Genomic DNA, 22,513 nt, shown 5'->3' with positions numbered 1-22,513 from the left:
TTGCCACTGCACAGTGACGCTGGCCTAGCGCGGTGGCCCTTGCAACAACACCCTACCGCTGGCCATGGCGCGCTACCCCCAGAAGCAGCGCGGTGACCGTGGCCGTAGCACGGTGACCCTGGCTGTGGCAAGGTATCCTGGCTGTGCCGTGGTGTCCCCAACCGCGGCGCGCTGTCCCCGGACATAGCACAGTGACCGTGCCTACGGCACGGTGCCCCCGGCCACAGCACGGTGCCGCTGGCTGCCCGCGGTGCCCACGGCCGTACTGCGGTGCCCACGGCCACAGCGCGGTGCCCACGGCCGCATCCCGCCGCCCCGGGGCGCAGCTCGGCATCGCGGGGGGCGGGCTGCGCGCCGGGCGCGCGCACCTGCCGGTGCTTTCCCACCCCCTCCGCCCGGCGGGTGGTTCCTCCCGCTGCCCGCACGCGACGCTGCGGACGAACCCACGCGGGAGGCGCGCGGGGGGCGGTCAGGCGCGCGGCCGGCGCGAGGCGCGCGCGGCCGGGCTCGGAGCGGAGCGGAGCGGAGCGGGCGGCGGGGGAAGATGGAAGGAGCCTCCTTCGGAGCGGGCCGGGCGGGGGGGGCCATCGACCCCCTGGATTTCCTGAAGCAGCCGCAGACCATCCTCCGGGTGACGACCTGGGTAAGGGAAACGGGGCCGCGGGGCTCGGCACCGGGCGCTGGGCAGTGCCCGGGCAGCGGGCAAGCGTCTGTGCGACGGGCAGCGCCCGGGCGATGTGCGGTGCCCGTCGCATTGTGCGGTGCCCGTGCAGCGTGCCGTACCCGTGCGGCGAGCAGGCATCGTGCAGCGTCCGTGCGATGTGCGGTGCTTCTGCAGCCGTGCGGCGCTGGTGCAGCCGTGGCGGGTGGTGGCCAGCCGTGCGGCGTGGGGCTGGCCCGGTCCCGGCCGGGGCGGCAAGGCTTGCCGGCTCCCGTCGGTGTTTGCGGGGAGATTCCTTGGGAACGGGGTGGATGTGTGTGCCGCTGCCCCTGACCGATTTTGTCCCTGGTGCTTGAGCAGAGGGCAAGTGGATGGGGTGTAAATCAGGAGGCAGAAGACATTTTCCTTCTTTCCGTGCTCTACGCATGCATGTGTGTGTGTGTGACAGAAGAAATCCGAGAGCCAGCCCTGCCCAGCTCCCCCATCCTTCTGAAAGGATGTCATATTTTGGGGCTGTTTCCCATCTATGAGTTCCTGCCGTGGAGCAGAGAGCAGGAGGTGGAATATGCTGTGCAACCACTCAGGGAAGGCTTCGCTCACTGGTGGTCCGTGAATAAGCAGCATGGGAAGCTGCGCACCGATGCTCGCTGGGGCCGTGGTGCCCGGCTGCCCGAGGGGTAAGGGCAGCCACTAATTCGCCTCCCCCAGCCTGGCTTTTTCGTGTTAAGATCTGCGAGCGTGCATGGTACCAGGAGGCTGGCAATGCCCGGCCTTTCCTAAATGCCCCCAACGGGGAGGGTCGGCCCGGCTCTCGCCGCGGCCGGCTCCTGGCTCCAGTGCTTGGCCGTAGGCTGCGGGCAAGCCGAGCTGGGCCTGGGGGGCTCGTCCTCGCCCATGTTGCGCCTCTGCTGTGCACGGAGGCTCTTGGCTGCCTGTGCTGGCTCTGTGTCACCTTCAGCAGTGCCAAATGCAGGCAGCGAGTGAAGGAAAGGTGTGATGAGAAGATGCTGCCCCCCTGGCTGCCCTCCTTCCACCTGACACGGGGGGTGCATTTGCAGGGCCGTCCAGGGTGGGGTGTCCCAGCCAAAGCCATGTACAACAAAACATGAGAGCATGTGCTTATCTTTAACCACATGAGCAATTCCAGGTGCAATCACATGCTTAAAGTTAAACCACAGGCTTAAGTGTTTTGCTGGATGGGAGCCAGCATACCTTCTAGGGCTTTGAGAAAGCCCCGACTCCATTGCTGGAGAAGAAGGGAAGCCAGGTACGGGACTGGAGCATCCAGGCTTGGGGTGGATGGGGCATTTTGAGCAGGGTTTGGGCACCTGGCAGCAGTTGTTTCCTAGAAGCATTGCCTCAGTCCAGAAAACTTGGACTGGATCCACCTGGATCCTCCTCAAGTGGCAATGGTAAACTGTTGGCAGTGGTGTTGGCTTTGGGTACAGTTAGTTAAATTGTTGACCCACTAGTGGAGCGTTAGGCTCTTCATAAAATAAATCTGCCACCACGCACCCAGAGAACTCACCATCCAGAAGGGGATTGGATGCTGCTAGGAAGCAGGAACAGAATATGGAATATAGAGATAAAATAAATATCCCAGCTTAGAAACTATTCATGCATGTATTCGCTGGCTGGTTTATTCAATGGAGAAGTCACTCATTTCATGGTTCTGCATTCACAGGGAGTCTGAAAACTGAGCACTTACAATGACAGAAATGCATCAATTTAACTGAAACAAGTGCAGGGGGACACTGATGTGGACGAATGTGCGATACACACTGTGCTGTCCCAAGCGTAAATGTTTGCATTGTTGAGAGTCGGCTCCAAAGCCCGCTGAGCTCAAAGTGATTTTTTGTCTGCTTTTGGTGGACTGGGGATCAGGCTGTGGAAGCTCACAGTGAAAGTCCTTTGGACCACTTTTCCCAGGTCTCATATTTGCTGGTGGATCTGCTGGGGATCCTTCTCCATCACCGCTTCAGCTTGGGGGTTCGGAGCCCCAGCTGGCGTTCGCTCAGCTGTTGCAGTCCAGTTGCCTGTGTCTTAAACCTGTTCAGCATTTATGGCTCCTTTCCAGTGTAAGCAGGGACTCTAGGCAGGTGAGAGGTATGAGTGGAGGTTTCCTTCCCACCTGCCTGCATGGCCATCAGTATTTCTTGCAGCTATTGCTATTTGTAAAGCAAAAAGTGCCTGGGCTCCTTCTGGGCAGTTGCTTTGCTGCTCTTGCCAGACAGGACCCATGTCAAGATGAGAGCTTGGACGGAGGAGGCAGCCAGAAGGGTTTGTCTGCGAGGTCTCTGCTGCCTTTCTGTTCTGCCCTGACACTCCTAACTGCTGCCCCAGGAGAGCGTGGCAGCGCCGTGGCACGTGGCAGCGTCTGCTCTTTATGGCACCGTGCTGGCGGCCGGCTGGGCGGCACGGACCAGCGCCCCACCGTGATGCTCCCTTATTCATAAAGCAAACGGAAACTTTCCTGGGCTTTCCTGCCTGCCGTCACAGGAGGAGAGGAGCAGCCTGTGCCTGCATGTAACAGCGGTGGATGGTTATTCAGAAAGCCCTTGACGGAGGCTTTGAGAATGACTGAATTTAGGTGTTGGGGTGGGCTTTATCATGTGGTTTTCCTTCCTATGCTTTGTTGTTGCATCTTTTTAAATATGTTTCATCTGTACAGTGGGATCAAACCTCAGAGACCTAATCTTTGCTGCGGGTAAGACGCTATGTTCCTTTGGTGTGTACAGGAGGGAGCTGCCTGGGAGGCCCCTGGAATGTGCTAGTTTGGGTGGGAGTATGAGAACCACCATCGGTGCCGATCTGGCCGATAGCCATCGCTGGAGTTTCATGATGACCTGCCATCAAAGGAGGGTCCAGCTCTGTTTTGTGACTCTGGTAGCTGCTTCGGGGCTGTGGGTTCAGACTTTGTGCTGGCAAACATCTAAGGGACTGGCAGGTGAATGGTGACTTCAATGTAGAAATCCCCAAATGTAAATGACGGTAAAAGGGGATTCCTGATTCTACTTCATACAGCAACTTCTTCCTGACAGATATAGTAATTCTGAGTATCTGAAGGGAAAAAACTGCTCCTGGCATGAGCTGTAAAATCAAAAGCTGGAAAGAACCATTTAACGGTTCCTCATTCATCTCTTCACTCTCCATCTGATGCAGTTTGTCAGATGAAGATGTGATCACTCTTGTGGTTTCCTTTTGAGACATTTTTTGCACAGCAAAACAAACTTGATATTCATGAAGGATGCCCACAGAATCATGAGTTCCTTTCTCTGTGACTGCCAGCACCAGCTAGACTTTCAAGTGGCCACACAGCTTTGCAGGGGCATTGTTCATTTAACGTAGGTTTAGATACGACTTTTAAAAGCAGTTCTGGAAAGCATTTTCGGTAATTCCTGTGAATTTCAGTAAAAGCAACAGTAAAAGCATGGTGCCCAGTCCCGCCGGTGCAGCCTGCTCGGAAGGGCTGGAGCACTCTCGCCTCCACCCACCCAGCCATCCCTCTGCCTCTGTGGAGCTCAGCGGGAGATCATGTCATTATTTTACTACAACATAGAGGAATACTTCAGTATTTTCTTTCAAATGGTTGTTTCTTGCTCCAATGACTTCCCTGTTGCTACCTGCATGACCTGCACAGCTGGACGACCTTGCCTGCAAGCGACGTATCGGCAGCTGCCCGACCCTAGCTACTGCCGTTACCTCTTGTTTCTTAAAGTTGAATGAATTTGTAGTTCATCACTTGGATCACTGAAGAGAGCTTTCCCTATGCAGTATTTTATCTCATTAGCCCCAGTATTTTGTTTGGGTTTTCCTTGCAATAATCTTATGCTTTTAAGAACAAAACCTTTATTAAGGGACTGGACTAGGGCAGCCAGATCTGATTACTTGGCAGAGGCAGGGCAGCAAAGTGACAGTCCCTGTAGCCTTTGATATGCAGTAGGAAACTTTAATGACCAGAGGTTACTTTTTGGCTCAGAACAGCAAAGTTTTTACGTGCTCGGCTTTGTGGTCTTAGTCCGTAATACAGCAGATCATTGTCTTTCAGCAAGGCAAATGCGCTTTGCTGAGTTGTGACTTTCGGTAGGGACGTGCTGGGTGGTGGTTTGATGCATTAGGAATAGGTGGTGGTTCTTGGAGGGAGGGAGCGTGCTCTTTCCATCCTGGTCCAGCTTTGGTTTGTTTCTCCAGAGGAATGGAAATGGCGGTATTTGTGCTCATGGTAAAAGGTGTGTTTATTTTTATTAGAAAAAACAAGCTCAGGAGCAGAAGAGGCAGGCAGCAAATGAAGAAGAGTGTGGCTCCACGATTGTCGCTACTCTGCACCATCAGGACAGAGCTCGTCCTCCCTTCTGAGGCAATTCACACCCAGGGTGAAGCTGCAGGAGTGCTGGCCTGAGGTGCTGTGGGGCGTACGTTTGGGTTTGCAGGGCTACAACATGCAGCTCTTGTAAAGGGTAGGAGTTGGAGCCTGGAAAGCTCCCTCACTGGAGCAGACCTTGCCTGCTCCGAGTGTCCTGCAGACGCAGATGGAGGTGGCTGCGTGGCATACCAAGCACCGAGCTCACCCCAGGAGACATCAACGGGAAGTACGAGGTGAGAGCCCCAGTGCTGCAAACTCCAAATAGCTCCCACAAACTTCAGGGGTTTCACGGACTCTTGAGCACCTGGGGCTCTTAGGGAAGAGCTGCAAGGCTGGTCTGGCACTTCAGGAGCCTGCGGCGATGCTAAGAATCATTAGCGTGATCTCAGCTGCTCTGGACTTTGTCTGGTCTTGGCTGCTTTTCAGTAGGGTCACCAGATTTCCATCTTAATTCTCTCTTTCCGTGGGCTGTAGATTAAAGGCAGAACTTAAATTTAACATTTTTAGTAATAGAATTATACAGAAGTTTCACTGCATCTGAGCTTAAAATGCTGCTAAATTATCATTTTCCTGTCATCACTGGTTCAAAATGCTGCTGGCTTGCCATGTGCTCAGATTGCATTACTAGATTAGGAACTTTGAATGGGCACTGTGTTTCAGCCAGCATCTCTTGCCACATTAGAAAAACTAATTCAGTAAAAATCTGTCATGTGGTCATCAATATGCATCCTTCCCAAGCTGATTAGCCTGGTAGACATGTCCATAAACCTATTACGACCAGCATCATACCACCCCTCTCTGTGCCAGAAACTGCGTCAGGTCTTTCCTTTGTGGTCGTACCCATAGTCTTTGTGGGAGATCTGGCAGTGCTTAAAGTAGTTCTTTAGTCTTCACACCCTCCAATAAATTATGCAGATCTGTGCTGGAAACTTCCCCGTGACTGACAACTGTAAAGATAAACTGGAGAGGGACACGGGACCTGATTCCCCCAGAATTTGAGCTTGTGGGTGTTGAAGGAGGCTGGCCCTATGCCAAGGGTCTAACTCATCCCTGAGCGGAATATCTGCACAAGGTACGAATGCGACTCAAGACAAGGGCTTAACTGGGGCTTACGAAAACGCTCAGTGCTAGGCAGGATTTGGCCAGTGCTGATTTGACCTTAATTGTTTTCCCTTCTCATTTGGTTGTCCATCCGTCACTTGCTGGGTAGTGGCTGAGGAGGGAAGGGTGCTGAGCAGGGTGGCATCTGTCTCACCGATGGTTGCGTTAGAGTGGCGAAGGATCACCCAGACGTTGGCAGTGGCTCTCTGTACATGTGGTTTGTGCCCAACACCATTGATTGTGAGCTACAGCACAGCAAATTAGTGGTGGATTATTTTTCTTCATGCATTAAATATCCTTGATGTTTACATTGATGGTTGCTTACATGTGTAATCAAGGTTTTGCTGCATCCTACAACCCCACACCTTCTGGTAATGTTTTTTATAGGTCCCAAATCAACGTATAGTGCATCAGCAGTGGAGACATCTCACCTTAAAATGGCTGACAGTTCACACACCGAAGCTTTCAGCTTGTGCTCTCTTGCAGTATTTGCTTCTTGTTTTCCTTGCGATGGCCGTGCTCCGAGCACGAGGTCTCCTGAAGCAGGGCTACAGAAGGCTAAAAGCAACGGGCATGAAAAATGTGTGTGTGTCCTGGGGTCCAGCCGGCTCAAGCCCTGGGAGGGAGCGCAGATCTGCAAAGTACAATTACAGAACTGAGCCAGGCAGCCTGGCTAGCCACCTTCTTCCAGATGGTAGAAATCTGGTGCAGAGAAGGCAACCGCGGGTCTCCCAGCTTTATGCACACCTAACATGGTGTCTCCGTCGTGGGGCGCACGGGCATCCCCAGCGCCCTGAGTTCCTGCGAGGGTCTGACAGCAGCTGTGGGTCCAGCAGCCTGAGCATGAGTGCCTGGACACTGCTGAGCAAGGAACCTGCCCTCTCAGGCTCTCCCCTTTCCTTTTTTGGGGGGAAAGAATGAGATTTCACTTGGTCTCCTGCTGCAGGGCTGTCTGCATGTCCGTGCTGCCGGCGGCCTGCCCACGGTGCGCCGTCACCTCCCTGCCCTTCCAGCACAGCCGCTGCCGGGGCATCCACCAGCACGGGGCACCGGGCACTCGGTCACGGCCCCCTACACTCAACAGCCATCGCCAGAGAGGACAAAAGAGACAAGAGGTTTTGCCTAAAATAGGGTGAGTGAGGAAAACAGGAGGTGGGCAGCAAGCAAGGACAGTGGGCGAGATGTGCAGCTGCGTCCAGTACTTTGGATAGCAAAGGCAGCCTTGGAGCAGCAGGCTCCTGCCCAGACACAGCCTCCAGCCTCGGGTAAGCAGCATCGCCAGGGTGCTCTCCCAGGTTTTTAGGATGATACTCAAAACCCCTCTGGTTTCAGTCATATTTCCAGAGTCCATCGTGGCCGGCATACCCAGACCCCCGCCACCAATCGCTGCCGAGACCTGTGCCTTTGTCCTGTGTTACAGAAATGTTCACTGGCCTGGCAAGGTGTCCCCTCTTGCTTGGAAGCAAGCTTTAAACTGGGCAAACTGGGCAGCTGGGTTTCATTAAGAAGTGAGGTCCCTGGTTTCTTACTGGTTTGGTGTAACACGAGCTCCATCTGCACTTGCACGAGCAGCTGAGCTGCATCATTTTGGTTCAAAGCGCTGCTTGCATCTCCCTGACTGGCGTTGTTCTCCCTCCCAGGGTGTGACCGAGGCACAGAAGCTCCTTTGTGTGGCTGAAGTGCAAGTCTTAATGGAAGGGATGGGAGAAGACAGCTTTTCTCCTTCCCATCCCTCCCCGCAGATGAATGCGGAGAGGAGCACTAATGGTCTGTGCCACGGGAGCTGCCGAATCCGTGTGCCGGGGGCTCCAGCCGCTCTCTGGCAGGGCTGAGCAACCCACACAGCAGGCTGCTGGCCAGGAGACCCCGAGCTGCCAGCAGATTTATGCAAAAGCTTTGGCAGGCAGGATGCGATTCCATACTGGGGCGGCTGGAGGTAATCCAGTTTTCTTACTGGGTCTTGCACTGGTTCACCCAGTGAGAGCAAATTTGTTGCTGGTTGTGTTGGGTTGTTCAGCTGGAAAATGGAGTGTCCTGTGAATGCTCAGGCTCCTCTGCAAAGCCTGTGAGATATGGAGGAGCCCCGTTAGGAAGGCAGATGGGCTTGGGATGCAGCGGCTTGTGCGGCAGATGCCCGTGCTGTGCGTGCCAGTGACCTTGGCACTTGGTCCTGAGTCCTGTCACTGCCATGCCTGGTCACAGGAGCTGCGGTTTTGGGAACAGACCCGACGGGCAGGAGGAGGTGGGAGTTGGAGGAGTACCTCTGGAGAGCAGGATTCCTGCATCCTTGCTCAGACCCGTAAAATCTCACTTGCAGTGGAAAATCTGACCTTGTAGTTTTGCTTTCAAGTTGCTGATGAACTTGTGGGTTTGAGCAAGTGCAGTTTGTGGAGGTCATTGGAAAATGGCACTTGTTTTGCATGAACTTTAAAAAAATGTTATGGCTTTTATTTTCCCCCATCTATCCACAATTTCTCAAAAAAATTTTTTTTCACCTATAGTTAAAAAGAGAACGCCAAATCTATTCTCATTAAAATATTTTATCAGCACCGGTTTGGTTTTTTTAAGAATAGCCATAAAAATTCAATCACAGGGGGAGAAAACCCATGGAAAGACTTGTTTTCACTGCAAAGCATGTTTTGACAGGAGTATTTCAGCCAGCGCTGATGTTTTGAGTGCATCTATCAAGTGTGTGCGCTTGCAATTTGTTACTATTTAGACCTCTCGAGAAGAAGCCGCATGTCCCAGGTTGCCTGCATTGGGCAGCACCCGGCCGAGGGTGTCTCATGGGGTGATGTCTCAGGCCGTCCAGCCAGAAGAAGGATGCTTTGCTCTGCAAAACCCTCTGGAGTGTGAAGTTAAGCAGTAAAACGTCTGTTCTTTCCATCTCCATCCCAAAAACGCTGCCTGGGCATCCTCCATTGACAGCCCCAGATGTGGAAACCTGCCCGCAGGCAGCCAGACACCCTGGCCTGTAATGTCCTTAATCGTATTTATGGGAGCCCTCCCTCACCCGCTGAAACTGGCACCCAAAAGCACAGAGAAGTAGTCCAAGTTGTTAATCCTGGGAGGACTAAGTAAAACACTTATCGGAGAAGCTGAGTACAAGTTTGCTGGCCTGCCAGAGAAATAATCCCGTGGAATCAGAGGTTCTCAATTATTCATGTTTTCCAGAATCACATTATTTCTTCCAGGGCCTGTTTTATAAATGCTGCTGCTATTTCTGATGGTAAATAACAATTTTGCATTATTTATGAACAGATTTTTACAACTGCTGATATTACAGCTGCTGCCAAAGCACTGAGAAAATTATTATTACTGTTTGTTGTTGTTTCTTTCTTACAATGCAGCCCTCTTGTTCTTTGCATGATGATGAGGTACCCGTCACGGTGTGACGACCGAGCGCTCTGTAAGTGCAGCGCCAGCGAGGAAGAGGGTGCGAATGCAAGTGGGTGACTCAGGTTGCCGTTGAGCTCGTGGCTGGTGCTTGGAGCTGAGATGAGCCGGGATGGATGGGGACAGGACCCGGGTAGTGGTTAAATTTGAAGAGGAGGAAGGTCTGATTATCTCCCTGTGCCAGCCGTCGAGAGGTCCATGGGACAAACATACTTTCTATCCCCTGTTAGCACTCCAGGGGAAATCAGAGGCTGCACCTGAATTTTGCAGATGCACATTTGGAAACCCACATTTCTAGGATCGTGTCGTTCAAGAACAGGCTAATTCCTGGGGCTGAGGAGCGTTCCCAGGGCAGAAACCCACTCCTGCTGCAGATACCAGCGTGAGAAGCTGGTGGCAAAGTCCTGGGCTTGGGGTGCTGGGGTCGCTGCTTGCAGGAGCTCCTACACACCCAAGGTGGGGTGTACTCCAGAGGCTGCTGCTTCTGCTCATCCTTTATTTCAGATGACACCCTACAGAGAAAAAAACATCCCTCACCAATCCTTCACATTTTAGTAATTCAGTCCCTTGCAGGTCTATTTCTTGTCCCCTCGAACATGGGGGAGAGTCAGCAGGCGCTGTCTAAGACCTGTTTGCTCATAAGACACTTGGCATTTGTAAGTAGCTTCAGACAGAAGCAGCTCTGGCGCAGCTTCACCCCAGCACTGGAAGGCGTGTGGAGGAGAGAAATCTGGATTAAATCCTTCGGGACAGGCTAGAGTGAGATATCTGGCCAGTGCTTGGGAGAAAAACGTGTATCACAATGTTGTATTAGAGAGTGGTTAAAGCTTTCGGAATGGTTTGCTCATGGTGGCTTCCGCTCTGTTTCACCCAGCTCTGCTAACGCTGCGCTGCGGGGGGCGCGGGGCTGTAGGAGGTGGCCCACGGCTGGGCATCAGCTCTGTGGGTGAGACACAGGTGACTTTGCAAAGGCCACCGGCTGCAGTTTATCATGTGGCTCTTCAGCTGCTGTCTCTGTCTGTCACCTGTCTCGGTCTCGTGCACTTCGTGTCATGCCGTTAGTGCACGTAGCGGGGCGTCCAGAGCAGGAGCTGCATCATACCCCGAGACCCCAGCTGTTCCCGGGCAGCCGCCGCACTGGGAGTGCTGGAGGAGCCTCTTATCTCTCCTCTTGCATACGTGGCCTCCAGCTGTGTCCTGCGAGCCAGCGGGGCAGGGAGGTGTGCAGGGATGCGGGCAGCCGGTGCTGGCAGCAAGGGACAAGATCAGAGGTTCACAGCTTGATGGAGGGGTGTCTGCGTGTCTCGCTTCCCTCCCTGCTCACAGCCTTGAAATCCAAACGGTGGTGCTAGGCTCCAACGGAGCAGGTTCCAGAGCGAATTGTAGTGCAGCTGGTCCTGCGGCTTCCGCTTGGTGCCTTCGGTGTCGGAGGGATAAGGGAATTACTTTAGCGTGCAGCATCATGAATGGTATTAATTTAGGCAGCCGGCTGCACGCTGCCATCCGGCTCCTCCCCTGCCTGCAGGGACGTGAAACACCCTCAGGTCCCAGCGGTGGGACCTGAGCAGCCACCAGCACCCCCCCCCCCCCCGCCCTTTTGTCCCTCGCAGGGCTGAAACCAGGTCACTGGATAACGAATGCAGGCACTGCATCCTTCAACCCTTGCTAAGCCAGGCGAAAAATTGCCCTGTCATTCACAGGGCAGCCTGTCCCCCAGCCCCGCTGCGCCCAGGTGAGCTGCTCCCCATGCTGCTGTGTCCTGTCCCCCCTCCACTGGGAATCCAATCCTTCCCTGGGTCAGCCTGCTTAGCAGCTCAGTTATCCTCTGTAACTTCATTTCTCCTCGCTCCGCAGTGGCACAAGGGGGTTTATCGAGCACAGCCTGATGGTGGAGAGCAGCACGAGCAGAAAGACTGTGCAGAGACCTGGCCCATCTCTTTATTTTTCCCTTCCCCAGCCTGTCTGGAGAATAACATCCCTTAAAATACTCTGCAGACCAAGCCACTGAAAGGCAGACAGGCTCACAGCGAAGGAAGACCTAGGTACCATCCACCAGCCCATTGCTTTGGGCTACCAACCAGGCGAGAGTCAGGATCTGTCTAACAAATGCCATGTTGCCATGGAGTCAAAGACAGGATTGAATCCAATTATGCTGCTGTTGGAAAACAGAGTTAAATGTAAACAGCAGCAAGTTGTGTCTTCTCCTTCCTTCTGCAGATCTTCTCCATCGTGGTGTTTGGCTCCATCGTGAACGAGTGCTACGTGAACAAGGACAGCCGTGACCCCGAGCTGCACTGCATCTTCAACGAGAATGAGAGTGCCTGCAGCTACGGCATCGCCGTTGGCATCATTGCCTTCTTTGGCTGTATCTTCTTCTTTATCGTGGACCTCTACTTCCAGCAGATCAGCAGCGTGAAGGACCGCAAACGGGCCGTCCTGCTGGACCTCGGCTTTTCAGGTACGTCTCTGGCTTTGCTGCGCTTGCGAAGGACGATGCTGTCTCCGTGGGCAGTGCGGGGGTGTTGCTGCGACCTGCAGCTCCACGCTTGAGTCCTCCCCTCTCCTCCCGCGGTGTGGCACAACTCGTGTGCCTCAGCAGGGGAGAACAGGGGTGGCAGATGGGTTGTCTCATCCAGCTGTGAGCACAGAGGCGGCAGTGAGGAAACCGGTGTGTGTTGGCTTGGGGACAGTGGGGTGTTCCACTTGTCTGTGTCACTTCTGCAATCGGAAATGTTTGCTGAGCTGGGTTTGGCGAGGCCACCTGGAGAAGTGAGGCTCGGCGGTCACATCTCAGAGACCAGACGGGGTGTTTTACCCTCCCGCATCTCCTGTTTCTGGCTCAAGCAAATGTCATTTCATCGATTACATCTGGGTCTGTTTTCACTTTATGCATGTGTGTTTTGCAACAAAGCAGAAACACGCTTCTACGTACCACTGTAATCCCCCGCTGCCTCCAGGACTGCGGAGTGCAGGTGGGTCTGGGGCTCCCGAGGGCTGGCACGGCTCTTCTGCACCATCTTGAGCCCCTTGACCTGGGGTTCATCTGTGCGAACAGGAGTGGGCAGGATGCTGTGAGCCGGGACAGGCCGTCCTCTGCTCGGCTGCCGTGGGAGTTGCCTGGCTGAGTTTGCAGCTGATGTTCTCCATTTCCAGACTCTTTTGTTAAAAAGTCTGAAGGTGATTTATCCAGCACAAGCATTGCTGATGGCTCTCTGGTCCCAAATGAAAACATCCGTCATTGCCTCCCTGCACTTGCTTGTTTTTAAGGATGTTCTCTCCTTGCTGGAAAGCTTATTTCCATGGTGCTAGAGCACTGGCGTCCAGCCCTCGTTAGATGATATTTACAGCCCCTTCCATGGGGCTCGGTGCCTGCAACCCTTCAATTTAAACAGAAGGGGAACATCACATCCATCTTGTGGCTGATGCAGCATGTCACGGTGTGAGGTTGTGATCCTCCCTGCCTTCCACCTCATAACAGCCGTTCTCTCCCCTGCCGGGTACGTGTGAAATGGTACCGCTCTCAATCTCTGAACTTGTCATGCGTTGCGTGTGCATTCTCAGGCTTCAGCAGTGAGCTGGAGAAGACAGGTTCTGCCCTGCAAAGCCTTTGCCATGCAGGGGTTGTGCTCTGCTCTGGAGACAGGCTGCAGTATTGCACCAGAGGTCTGCGCTGGTAAATCCACCCGACGCAGCTGTGCTGCCAACGGTGACACTTCATTACCCCAGGATCGCCCTGGGTCAGTGTGTGTGCTCCAGGTGCATCGTGTCTTCAGCCTGTGTCTGGGCAGAGACGTCCTGCTCCCTCGGGCCATCCCCTCTGCGGGCTTCTTGGTAAGAAACGGGCAAGCTGCTTCCTTGCTGGTAAAACAAATAAATCACTTACATGCAGGTCATGTGGATGCAAGCTGGGTCCGACACAGTGTCACCTATCAGGGTCTGCAAAGAGTGGTCTTCTGTAGCTCCCCTCCAGCCTGGCGTTGCCTCTGTTCACACTGCCCAGTACATCTCCCAGCCAGCAGCTCCTTGTCTCTCTCGCTGCTCTTGTACAATCCCTGCTCTCCCCGCTTAACGAAGCATTTCCCACAGGGCACCCTGGCAAATGCTGTGCTGAAATCCAGCTCGATGCTGACACAAAGGGGAGCATTGTCCGGGACTCTTGTAACAAAGTCCAAGGTTGCAGGTAGACACATCTCCACCTAGGTCTTGTTTTCGCATCTCTTAACCCCAAATTTGGTGAGATGCTGCTGACGTGCAGTTGCCCTGTTTGCTCCCGGGGACGGTGCGGGTCCCTGGGGTCTGGCAGGAGGAATGGGTCAGCCTGGTCCTTCCCCTCCCCATCTGACCCCGCAGAAATGCCAGGCAGTTGGTTGCTCCCAGAGTAAGTGTCGATACAGGCAGATCCCGCAGCAGAGATGAGGTGCAGAGTTTTGTTGGCATGTGAAGCCTCCGCAGCTGCAGAGACTGCAGCTCACCGCACCCCCCTGCGCTGCTCCCAGCAGCCTCGGGCACCCAACCTGCCAAGAGGCAGAGCTGACCCACGGAATTTGCTTTATTTAACTATCTCCACGCTAATAACCCCTGGAGACATCCCCTGTGGAACTCTAATGCTGTCCCCTTCTTTTTTGCTCCTCAGCGAGGATGGGATGCTTGCTTTCCTCCTTTTTCCTTGCAACCATTTCATCCTTTCTCTCTGTATGCAATCTCTGCGTTATTGCTTAATACAAAAGCCGAAAATGCATCTGGGAAGTAACCGGGTGAGGAACACGCCTGGGTACGAGGGAGCTTTGCAAACCGAGCGGTGGGCGGTGGGGTGAGAAAAGCAGGTTGTTTCTGGCCCCTTGCCCGGGTGACCCAGGAGCCTGATGCCGGCTGCCAGCAAAGCAGATGTCAACTGGCAGTTACTGCCTCTGGAGGTTGTGGGGGAGTTAATGGCAGCGTTAACCCACAACTGGCTTTCGCTCAAAGGGAAGAGGACTTGTGCATTGGATCAGTGGCAGATCAGAGCCACCGAGCCGGCTGGGAGGTAACGCTGGGACGCAGGCAGGAGTGCAGGCAGAGGTGCAGGCAGGGCCACGGCGCTGTGCAAACGGCATTTGCGACTTTCTCTTCCATCTGCTCTTACAGCTGCTCCCGTAGACATGCGCTTACTTGGGACCAGGCTGTAATTACGGCTGTAACACATCTTTCCTGGTGTTTGCACTCTGTTGTCTGCAGATCCTAAAACGATAATTATCTACGGATTCTTGCGGTGCTTCTGCATGCTGGAGGGTGCAGAGCTGCTGCCATGCCTGTTTCCAGCTGGAGTCGGGGCTGGCACACGTAGCCTCACCACGCTACTGTCAGCTCAGCCCTCTTCGTGAGGTTTTAAAATTCACGGGTAGGAACAGACACCTCCAAAACATCCACTCACACCTGATGGTGCAAATACAGCGGGGGCTGGCTGCAGGCACTGCCGGCCCCTCTGCGGGACCGGGGCCGTGCGGGTGCTGGACGAGGGCACTGCCGTGTTCCCGGTGAGGCACCGGGTGCGAGAGGAGTCAGCTCTGATCCTGCATGTCTGATTCACGTTACTGGGTGCAAAGTCTCATCTTGAAGGAGTGCTAGCAGAAGGTGAACATGATCGCAAGTGAAAATAAGCGCTGGTACAGAAACAAAAATAGTTCCCATAGAGCTCCCTGGGAGGTCTGATCTCACACACAGGCGTGTGTCAGTCCTCCAAACCTCGAACAACGCCTGGCTGATGTTTCTGGAGATGGTCTCCATGCCTGACCCCATCTCCTCCGTTGGCAGCGATACCTGCCTTCCCACTTCCCCGGGGAATCCTTTTTCTTCTCAGGGACCCAGGCAGAGCTGAGTGTGGAGGGGAAAGGCTTGCTTCTGCATCACAAAACCTCTGGGAAGTCCACACGGGTAGCAGCAGAAGTGATCCCAGCCAGAGGTTTCTGTCTGATGAAGTTAATGGTTTTAGCCCTGGGAAGGTCAGCATCTTGCAATTCTCAGTGTTGCAGAGGAAGCTGGTAACTGCAATACCTGGCACAGCCAGTGCACGTTTGGAAATGTGCATGATGTCATTTTAACTCTTGAAAACCCTTAGAAGACACCAGTGATAGATGGGGCTTTGTGGCACTGGCCAGCGGGCAGCCCCCGTGTTGGGGCTGTGACCCGTGCTCTGTGGTAGTGTCCTGCCCAGGAGCATACGAGGGAGGATGAACTGCACTAGATCGAGTGTTAAAGAAATAAACAGTCCTGAAAAAGTTCACCCTCTACAAACCAGTGACACAGCCTAGTCCTGTTGGGAGACCCTGTGTCCCTTGGTGCCAGCATTGCATGGCCACAGAGCTTGTCCCTCAGCATCCCTCTGCTCCCCACAGTGCAGCTCCGAATTAACCTGTTGGAAGCTGCTCTTACGTTTCATCTCTGGTCTTTCGACTTCCAAATACCGCTGTCTCCAGGAAAGTGCATTTTTTGAGCTTGCTCCTCGAGCACGGGAGGGCAGTGCTCCCCACTGCCGTGGCATTTGCTCCCCGAGTACCCAGAGATGGGAGCACTGCAGCAGTGCAGCATCTGGAGATGTGGTTCAGCATCTCCTGCACTGAGACCTGCCAGGGGACCACTACCCACCATGCTCACCACGTACTGGTCAACCGAGCTGCAGCCAATGCCATCTCTCAGGCATGCATCTTCCTGCATCCACATTTAGGGGTTGGATCTGCTGCTGGTAAAGCCCTGGTATAACAGCTGGGGAACTAGAAAGCGTCTCTGTCCCTGAGGATGACCATCGAGGAATAACCCTAGAGGTCTCGTTTAATACTGAAAACAAGTAGTTATCCTCAGGGGAAGGGAAGAGGTATGTGCAGAGATTTGGGGCGGGTTTGGTGGCAGGCATTAGCTGTATTCGGCAAAATGAGGCTGTAATTTGGAAAAGGAAAGCCTGGATGATCCTGGCTGGAGGTTGTGTTGCTCTGAGGGCAGTTCAAGGGCTCAAGCACGGCCCGACAGACAAAAGCATCGCTGATTGGGAAGCCCCAGGCCCAGTCGTGCAAGAGAAGGAGATGAGGAGTGCGTTTTCTTAAACTGCATGAAGAAGCAAATTCTGAATTTAAGGCTAGGTGTGCGATGAGCCCTGTAACTCCCGCACTGGATGCGGATGCACACGTGTGTTTTATACCGTACTTAGGAATAACTGGCAAGATAAAGGGGAATAAAGGAAGCTTCTTTCCTCTCCCTGCAGTCAGACTGTGCTTTGCAGCCGGCTGCCGCATGGGACTGGCAGTGTGGCTGTTCATACTGATGTGCTGACAATCCTTGACAAGATGCTGGGTAGCTCGGCGTCCTGCCTGCCGGTGCCCGGCGTCCCTGTGTGCACTGACACCCAGAATGGGCGGATGGGGGGGAGCTTTGTGCTGGGGATGCTTGGGAAAGCTGGAGACCCTTAAAACAGCATCATGGAAGGCTCCAGGTTGTGCAGCTCCTCTTCGCAGGGCTGGAAAGCATCACTGCTCCTTACACTGTGCGCTTGTGGCTTGCTTCGGGACTATTTTCTGAGCTCTTTGGCATCAGGCAGTGCTGTTGGCTGGTGATTGAATTAGGGAAGCTGCAGCCCTATCTTGCTCAGCCAGCTTTGGTTCCAGTAAGGACTAATCACCAGAGTGTTTTTGCTCAATCCCACAGAGCCCAGAGAGGCTGAAAACAGGAGCGAAGTCAGCGGAGGGCAGCAGGGACGAGCAGAGCTCCCTCACGGGAAGCCCGTGTGCCTCTCGGCTCCGTGGGCAGCCCTGCCGCATCCCTGCCCTGGGCACGGTGCACGATGAGCACTTGCTCGTTCGCTGCGCTCGTGGGATGCACTGGCGTCCCAGGGTCACTGTGATCCCCATGTTCGGAGCAGGGGTTAATCTCAGCCTGTCCATATTCCCGGGTGATTGTTACTTGCCTTTTTTTAAGCTCTCCGGCCACACCGCAGGCCAGGGCACCCCAGATCACTGTTGCTGTTTGAAAATCTTGATGGCAGCATGTTTGTGCATCAGCAAATGGGGGTCCTTGCAGCAGAGGAGTCGGTGGGCAGGGACAGCACTGACCAGCTCTGTTCTTTCAGGTTTCTTGTCCTTCCTGTGGTTTGTAGCCTTCTGCTTCCTAGCAAACCAGTGGCAACGGACGACGATGAGCAAAGGGGTTTTGCAAGGAGCAGACGCTGCCCGGGCAGCAATCACCTTCTCTTTCTTCTCTATCATCGTCTGGGTGAGTTCAGCTTCAGAGCTAAGGTGGGAGAGGAGAAATGAAACCAGCTCTGGGCTCAGCACTGAGCGGGGAGGAGGAATCTGGGGAACGGTTTGGAGAAGTGAATCCTGGTGGGCAGCAAGGGGCCGTACTGAGGAAACGTGTGGTCTCTCCAAATAGCGGTGAAACTTGTGGTTTCTCACCCGGGAAGCATCAGCTCAGTCCCCTCTCTCTGGGGAATTCCAGACTTCCCCTTCTCGTGCGGCTGGAAAGTTGCGTTCCCATCAAAAATGTGTTGCCAGCCGTGAGCTGCCCTCATTTCAGGGCCTTGTTAGACCCCCGGGAGCAGCTTGGTTTGAAGCAAACGAGTTGCCAGGAGCGGATCACTGCGATGAGCTGGTCTCACGGGATGGCAGGGGGATTTTTGGGAGCTCTCAGGCTCATCAGCTCACCCTCAGGGGAAACCAGGCTGGCTCCTCTGCTGCCCGCCCCACCTCTGCTTGCAGAAACCCCCTTTGCTCCTGCTTTTAGTCTCTGTGCATCCCCGGGGCCGTACAGGTACATTTGCCGGGGTGTGCAAAACCCCGCGGGGCCCCTTGACCGCAGCTGCTGGACCCCGCATGTGCCCGGGGGTGCCTGCGCCACTCGGGGGGCTCCTGCTGTGGAGGCTCCATGTGGAGGAGCAGGAATGGCTCCTGCGTCACCGCCACCCCCGCTCCGGCTTTTCGTGGGCAGAGAGCACCCGAGATGTGCACAATTCCATATTGCCTTAAAAGAATTGGGGCAAAAGAGAGTCTGGGGCTCTCCAGCAGCAGGTCTGGCTCCAGTTACTTGCCAGTTTAACTGCTCCCAGCTCTATTATTATCCCAATAAATCTCTTTTAATCCCAGCTCCCCCGCAGCTCTTCTCCATCACTACATTGCCAGCCTACCCATTTAATGCAGCCACCAGGGAAGGGCACTGGGTGGGATGCTCCCCCCGTCCCATCAGCATCTGCTCCCACCCGGGGAGGGCAGTGGGACACCGGTGCCCGGCTATTGGCACGGAGGATGGCCGGGATGTGGGGTCACACCGGCAGCCCCTCTGCTGGTACCATTAATAAACCCAGAAGCTCTGCTTGATCGGCACACAACTGGTGCTGGGGAGCAGGCACTGGGTGGTGGTTGGGAAGCCATTCTCGGTGTCTGCGGGCATTTTTTTCCCCCCTGAGCCCGTCATTTATAAACTAATTGAATTGTTAATGAAACCTCCTGAAATAAGAGCAAGCGTGGTGCGCTCGCAGCTCTGCCATCCGCATTTCCCATGGTTTGCGACCTGAATACCAGCAACCTGGAAGAGGGTGAAGGAGTCTCGGCAGAACTGACCTATTTTGCTGGCCTGGGACTCAGCAGCTTTCCTTCCCCACAACAGATGGGTTTATTGGTGCCAATGGTGCCAAATCTGCGTGGCCAACCCCCCCAACCCCCCGGACAGAGCTTTGTGGGTCAACCTGTCACATAAAAATGGCTTCTTTGGCATTAGGGGTTGTGACCTGGGGTTGGTTTAGCTCTCAGCTATCATGGAGCGGGGCCGGCAGCTGCCTGGGATGCTGCGATGCACTTGGTGCTTTGCAGCAAGCTGGGGGGACGCGGGGTTCTGGGGGAATGCGGGGTCCTGGGGGGATGCAGGGTCCTAGCCATGGCCTTGCCATCCCCCCCCCCAACCTTCCTTCGTTCTGCGGCAGGTCGCGCTGGCGGTGAAGGCGCTGCAGAGATACCGGCTGGGGACGGACATGTCGCTCTTTGCCACCGATCAGTTCGCCACCGACCCCAACGCGGCGTACCCCGGCTACCCCACCGGCAGCGGCATCGAGAGCACAGAGACCTACCAGAGCCCTCCCTTCACCGAGACCTTAGAAGCCAACCCGAAAGGTTACCAAGTGCCAGCGTACTGAGGGACAAGGGCTGCGTACCAAGAGACCGAGTCCTACGGTGCAGTACACTTAACCGGTTGATTGCAAATGTATTCAGTCCCATTTCTTTAATGATGTGGCAAGTCAGTGCTGGGTTCCTTACTATTAGCTAGTTGTGCAGTGAATTCTGTACAGTGGTATTGGTTCTTGTCTTACCTGTCCAAGGGTTTTATAAAAGCAGTGTTCCCTCTAAGTCAGAAGGAAGGAAGGTTGCTACCACACCACCTACGCGTGGCGAAAGATGAATTAATGCTCTCTCTGAGGCTTGACGCCAGCCAGTCGGCGTTGGGCTCTGCTGAGTGCCCGGGAAAGCCCAGAATACCTTTTCCTGTTAGAAAACACAGTAGCTGAGGAGTTGTTACTTATCTCGTTCTTCCAGAGCTAACACAGAATCGGTCTCGTGGTGGTGAGGGTGGGTGGGCGACGCTGGCGAGATCGGCCCCGTGCCGCTCCCGCAGCAGAGCTTTCCTGTACACGTTCCGTGGAAAGTGCCAAATTCACAAAGAAATAAGTGGTATCTGTGTTACTTTTATTTGTATATATTTACTGTACAAAAAAAAATAAATCCAAGCAGGTGTTTCACACTTAGCTTAGGATGCAGGCGGCGTGGGGGGGGCACAGCGGGTTGGGGGTTATGTTGAATATCCAAATTTTTTCTGCACTTCAACAGGGTTCTGGTTGAGGATGTGAAAAGTTAACTGTTTGAGACTGGAAGCCAGTTCAGCGGTAGTTGGCTGCTAATTAGGAATAGCCTTTTATCAGCAGAAAATACGGCGCGTTGCAGTTCCACTTCTTCACCGAGGGGTTGGGGAAGTTGTTTGCAAATTTACAAATAGTTTCTGGTTGGGAACGCTGAACACTTACTCATGCTCAGACTCTGAGCTGCCAACACAAAAGGGGTGGGTGTCTCAGCGCCTCAAAGTCCAAGTCAATTAGGAGTGGTATTGAACTTGTGTTTTTATACTGGGAGCAGCCACTATCTGTCGTCAGCTGCAGCAGAACCTCAGGGGTGAACGTACGTTTTACCCCGCAGTCTCTCGAAAGGAGGAATTCAGAGAGTTGGAAAGACTCGACAGGCCATTGAAGCCTGTCACGGGGAGGCTCACGGCCCCGTGTTTGCAAATAGTGGGAGAAGAGAGTGAATGAAAAACTCCCGGGCAAGAGGCTGAGTTTTGGTTTTCGGCTGCAAAATTCCTGCCTTGTCAAAAACTAAATGTGCAAAATCCAGTAGGTCCTTGTCAGCAACCTGCCTGCTTTCCCCGCCTGTCTGCCTGCGCGGTGGCTGTGATCTGAGCTATTTGTCACTAAGGACTGAGCTGAAACTTGAATTCCCACCACCTGGATGGCAGCTCCATCCTTAGAGGCTCCCGGCGGCTGGCGAGCCGGGGTTTCGCTTTGCTGGTTTACGCCGGCAAAAGTTGCGTGCTGCCTTCTGACCTCGTGACAAGCAATAGTTACCGGACTGCCCCAGCTCTCCTTGTAGCAAAAACATCCAGCAGGTTTTTTGTCATCGTTAACACAGCTCATTTCTGCTGCTAAATTGCAAATAAATGCATTAATTAATAAGCAGCAAATCTCATCACGAGCAGTCATTATCAGTGACAAAGTGCATTACTTGACTCCCCTACTATTCAGGCCAGGTTAAATGCGCATTTGCAGGGAAGGCTGGCTTTGCTGGAGCTGAGCTCCTCCTGCTCGCCTGGCTGGAGCTGCGCAGGGATTTTTCGGGCAGCATCTCCCAACTCAGACACTTCTCCCGCGCCGCTGCAGCCTCCCCGCGCAGCACGGCCCTCCGCAGTGGCACCGTGACCTGGCGTCCTGCCGCGGTCCCCGCCGCGGTCTTTGCCAACAGCAGAGGTGACCTCTCTCCCTCTGGACGCCTTTGCACCCGCTTTGAGGTCCAAACACTAGCGGGGTACGTAGCGCTCAGCCCCGCTGCCTGGCCCTGCTGCCTGCAGCGGCGGTGGAGGCAGGAGCATGAGCAGGAGGATGTTGCTTTAGCAGAGGTGTCACCTGCTTGGCTAATGCAAGGAGCAAGGAGGAGGTGACCCAGGGGCGTCTGCTGGTGGCCTGTGCCAGCAGGGCTTGGTGAACAGTGAGACATCCTTGCATTAAGTAGACCAGGGACACCCAAACCCCAGTATGGTATAAGCCTAAATTAATTATGTGACCCTCGCGATTTTTCTGGAGTCAGTCTTGCTGGGGAAAAAAAAGGCAAAGGATTTTAATACAGGGTACGGTAGAACTGTAGCAATATTTTCCTTAGAGGGAACACTGAAATTTTAGCAGCACAAACAGTACTTGTGTTAATATTTTAGCAAAATTATAATCAATTTAAATGTTTAAATTGATTGTATGTGAGATAATGTTTGTTCAGTACATTGTATTTTTTCTAACTATATAACTGTTCCAGAGTTTCCTTGTAACCGTAAAGAACTAAAGCTCTGTCTGACTGCGGGACGTGTCCTGACCCCTGGTGTAACCATGCTGAATATTACAACATCTGAATGTACGCACCGAGGCCTGCATTGCCTTTCTTTCCTCCCCACCCTCCCACCCGCCAGTGGTGGGACGCAGAGGGGATGCACACGCACACCCCACGCACGCTCTCACGCCAGGACTGACCTTAAGCACAGCAAGGGTGAAACGGGGACGGCTTCAGCACGACTTCAGCCCCCGGCCGAGGCACCGTTGTTCTTCGCGAGGTCAGCGGCTTTATACGGCTCCCCAAAAGTCGGTATTACCTTTAACTTGCCGTTGGCACGGTGACTGTGCAAGGACCTGGCTGTATTTTGCTGGGCAGGAGAGGAGGAGGAGGAGGAGGAGG

The 22,513-nt window shown here is 54.2% G+C and overlaps 1 protein-coding gene across 1 annotated transcript; it reads left to right on the top strand.

Moving 5' to 3' along the window:
• Nucleotides 1-461: 461 nt before the first annotated feature.
• SYNGR3 (synaptogyrin 3) lies at nucleotides 462-22,202 on the top strand. The gene is made up of 4 exons (XM_075768208.1): nucleotides 462-643; nucleotides 11,739-11,979; nucleotides 17,614-17,756; nucleotides 19,459-22,202. The coding sequence occupies exons 1-4, from the start codon at nucleotides 545-547 to the stop codon at nucleotides 19,666-19,668; spliced, it is 693 nt and encodes a 230-aa protein (XP_075624323.1). The 5' UTR covers nucleotides 462-544; the 3' UTR covers nucleotides 19,669-22,202.
• Nucleotides 22,203-22,513: the final 311 nt, after the last annotated feature.

The sequence above is a fragment of the Balearica regulorum genome, chromosome 15 (assembly GCF_011004875.1).
Source record: "Balearica regulorum gibbericeps isolate bBalReg1 chromosome 15, bBalReg1.pri, whole genome shotgun sequence".
Lineage (NCBI taxonomy): Eukaryota > Metazoa > Chordata > Aves > Gruiformes > Gruidae > Balearica > Balearica regulorum.
This window is presented reverse-complemented; position numbering and strand designations above follow the sequence as displayed.

Bases quoted from the DNA above. Each gene is read 5' to 3' on its own strand.
- SYNGR3 (XM_075768208.1), top strand. From the start codon at position 545: ATGGAAGGAGCCTCCTTCGGAGCGGGCCGGGCGGGGGGGGCCATCGAC. The intron at 11,980-17,613 runs GTACGTCTCTGG...CTGTTCTTTCAG, and splicing joins GCTGGACCTCGGCTTTTCAG to GTTTCTTGTCCTTCCTGTGG. The intron at 17,757-19,458 runs GTGAGTTCAGCT...GTTCTGCGGCAG, and splicing joins TCTTCTCTATCATCGTCTGG to GTCGCGCTGGCGGTGAAGGC.